Source organism: Onychomys torridus, chromosome 2, assembly GCF_903995425.1.
Source record: "Onychomys torridus chromosome 2, mOncTor1.1, whole genome shotgun sequence".
NCBI lineage: Eukaryota > Metazoa > Chordata > Mammalia > Rodentia > Cricetidae > Onychomys > Onychomys torridus.
Genome location: NC_050444.1, coordinates 143117563 through 143120314, shown reverse-complemented (window position 1 = coordinate 143120314; position 2752 = coordinate 143117563). Strand labels below are relative to the sequence as shown.

At 64.4% G+C, this 2752-nt stretch overlaps 1 protein-coding gene across 1 annotated transcript; it reads right to left on the bottom strand.

Moving 5' to 3' along the window:
- Nucleotides 1–127: 127 nt before the first annotated feature.
- Nucleotides 128–2516, bottom strand: Marcksl1 (MARCKS like 1). The gene is made up of 2 exons (XM_036178203.1): nucleotides 2187–2516; nucleotides 128–1376 (listed from the first exon to the last, which is right to left on the bottom strand). The coding sequence occupies exons 1-2, from the start codon at nucleotides 2271–2273 to the stop codon at nucleotides 861–863; spliced, it is 603 nt and encodes a 200-aa protein (XP_036034096.1). The 5' UTR covers nucleotides 2274–2516; the 3' UTR covers nucleotides 128–860.
- Nucleotides 2517–2752: the final 236 nt, after the last annotated feature.

Here is a 2752-nt window from a genome sequence, read left to right as displayed (position 1 = left end):
CTCCTGTGCTTGTTCTCCAGCAGTGTCCGTTGGTTCTTAACTCTCTTCTGGGTAATCACCCCAGACTCACCTGTCTTCTGGTTTGTACAGTCCTCTTACCCCGTGCCCCAGAAGACCACTCATTAAATCACCACTAAAGGGACAACATTTATTCCTTTCCCAAATGTTACAGTAAATCCAGATGAAAGAGAATGGTTTTAGCAGTTAGAAAAAAAAAAAGTACAAATCTGGGGTTTGGCCATTAAAAGTTATTTACAACGATGGGAGGGGGAAAAAGACAACAAAGTTGTTTCACATTACAGAATTCCCTCCCGCCCCAAAGCCTAATACTTGCTTATCAGTCAGAGAGATACGGTTGATTCACAAGCTGGAGGTTTCAACTTGAGTAAGACATTTATAAAACCCAGATGGGGCAATGCCCTCCCCAGCCCAGGTGCCACTAGGCACAGCACAAGAGACTAAAACTCAACGGGGAAAGGCTGGACACTAGGGTGTGGGAGCAGAAGCCCCCACTTCTGGCTCAGGGGTTTTGGAAGTAGAATAAACAAAACGTACTTGGAAAAGCCCGCAATTGCTTCTGCAGGGGTGGGGCCTGGGTAAGAGGTAGGGACAGGAGCATGTCACATCACTAACCTAACTTGGGAAACCGTAAGGGACCATCTTCAACTGGCCTGAACAGTACACCAGATGGCTGATGGGAGAATCCACAGGAGGGAGAGAGGGAACGTGGCTGGGAGGGGGCAACAAGCCCCTTCCTTTCTGGGCACAGGAAGGCAGCCAGGGCACCAGGTCCAGGCAGTGACCTCACAAGGACAGCACAGTTTTTGCAGCTTAGAGATCACCTACCTGCCCCCACCCAGCTACTCATTCTGCTCAGCGCTGGCTGATGCAGGGCCACTCTCGGGCCCCGAGGGAGTGGATGGCTCTGCAGCCTGGGGCCCTGCCTCCTCTTCCGTGTCTCCTCCCTTGGAGGCAGCACTAGCCTCTGCCCCCTTGGCCTGGGGCTCTTGGCTTTCAGGGGTGGCAGCGGCCTTCCCTTCTTGGGCAGTGCCCTCGTCGCCGCAAGCGCTGATCTCCCCCTGCTCCTGCTCTTCCTCTGTGGGTGAGGAGGCCGAGGAATCACCCCCACCCTCCTTCCGATTTCTCTTGAAGGACAGGCCACTCAACTTGAAAGGCTTCTTGAAAGAGAATTTCTTCTTCTTCTTGGGGGTCTCCTTGGGGGCGACCTCCCCCTTGGCCTCAGCTTCCTGGCTAGGGGGCGCTGGCTCGATGGCATCGCCAGTAGCCCCAGCTGCCTCATCTGTTCCGTTCACGGGTGGTGACTCCCCTTCACCCTTGGGGGTTAAGTCTCCATTGGTTTTCACGTGGCCATTCTCCTGCGGGGCAGAGGAGACAGCATTGAGGGCCGGGGCCCTTCTCTCCCTCCCCCAGGCCGCTCCGGGCCCCTTGCAGGCGATGGAACCCACCACCGGGGTCTGCAGCAACCCAAGTCTGGCTTTGGCCTCACTCCCATCCAACATCGCCCTCGCCCCTCACAGGCGCGCTGGGACCGACACAGCCAGCAGGAGGCGCTGGGGAACGGGCCCCCACCCCCCTCCCCCGGGGCGCGCTCTCTATTTTCCGCGCGGAACCTCACCCGGCCCGGATCCCGGGCTGGTGGGCAAGCCTTGCCCCGAGCTACTGGGCGAGAAGCAGCCCCGGGGCGCTGCCTCCCCGCACCTGGACGGCCTGTTTCCCCAGGCTCCCGCTTTGTGTGAACAGCCCCCACCCACCCCACAGTCTCCCCACGTCTCTGCTCCCCGCCGCTTCAAAAGCCACCGCGGGCCGCCTGGGTCGGGGCTGCAGATGGGGCGCCCTGGGCGCCCAGCACCGGTCCCGCGGCCTCGGACGCCCCCTTGGCGCGGCCTAGCAGCGCCTTTGTTCCGCGCGCGGCCTTCGGGGCGGCCTGGGGGCAGCGCCCGCGGTCCGGGCACGAACAAAGAAGGCGGCGAGCCCGGCCGGCGCCCCCTCCCGCCCCTCCCCTCGTTCGCCCGCGGGGGCTGCGGCGCCGAGAACAAAGGGACCGGGCGGGGGAGGGGGCGCCGCGTGTCCCGGGCCGGACAAAGCGCGCGGCCCCGGCCCTGGGCCCCAGAGGGGGTGAGGCCCGCGGGTAGGGGGCCGGGGCTCGCCGCGCCGAGCGCACCCACCTGTCCGTTGGCCTTCGCGGGGGAAGCGCCCGCTGCCTCCTCGGCGGTCACGTCGCCCCGGGGAGCCTTGGAGCTCTGGCTGCCCATGATGGGGGTCTGCTGGGGGCGCCCGGAGCCGCCCCGCGCTGGCGCCGCAGGGGATAGTTCGGCTGGGACGGCCGGGCGGGCGGAGGGGTGGGGCTGCGCCCGAGGGGGAGGGGTACGGGGGCCAAGCGCGCTGCACCCCCACTCCGCAGCCGACCTGCTCGCTGCGCCCGCCGCCGCTGCGCTCCGCGCCAGAATGCCGCCCGCCGCCCGCCGAGCTGCCTATATGTATGCGCCCGGGGCTCGGGGCGGGGCCGGACATTTAAATGAGCACCCAATCGGGGGCGGAGGCGGGGTCGGGCCCGGGCCCCTCTCGTGCAGTGGGCAAAGGCAGCCGTCTGGTTCCCCCATCACAAGGCACTAACTACTAGGGGCAGGTAGGGTTCGGTGTGGGAAGCAGAGCTTCCCGGTCCCGCCGGGAGATGGACTGGGAGGGGCCGTCGAGGAAGAAGCACTCAGTCAGCCCTGGCTCTCACCGCCTC

Coding starts and splice junctions, on each gene's coding strand:
- Marcksl1 (XM_036178203.1), bottom strand. CDS start 2,273: ATGGGCAGCCAGAGCTCCAAGGCTCCCCGGGGCGACGTGACCGCCGAG. Junction 1,377..2,186: donor CCGCGAAGGCCAACGGACAG/GTGGGTGCGCTC, acceptor TCTGCCCCGCAG/GAGAATGGCCACGTGAAAAC.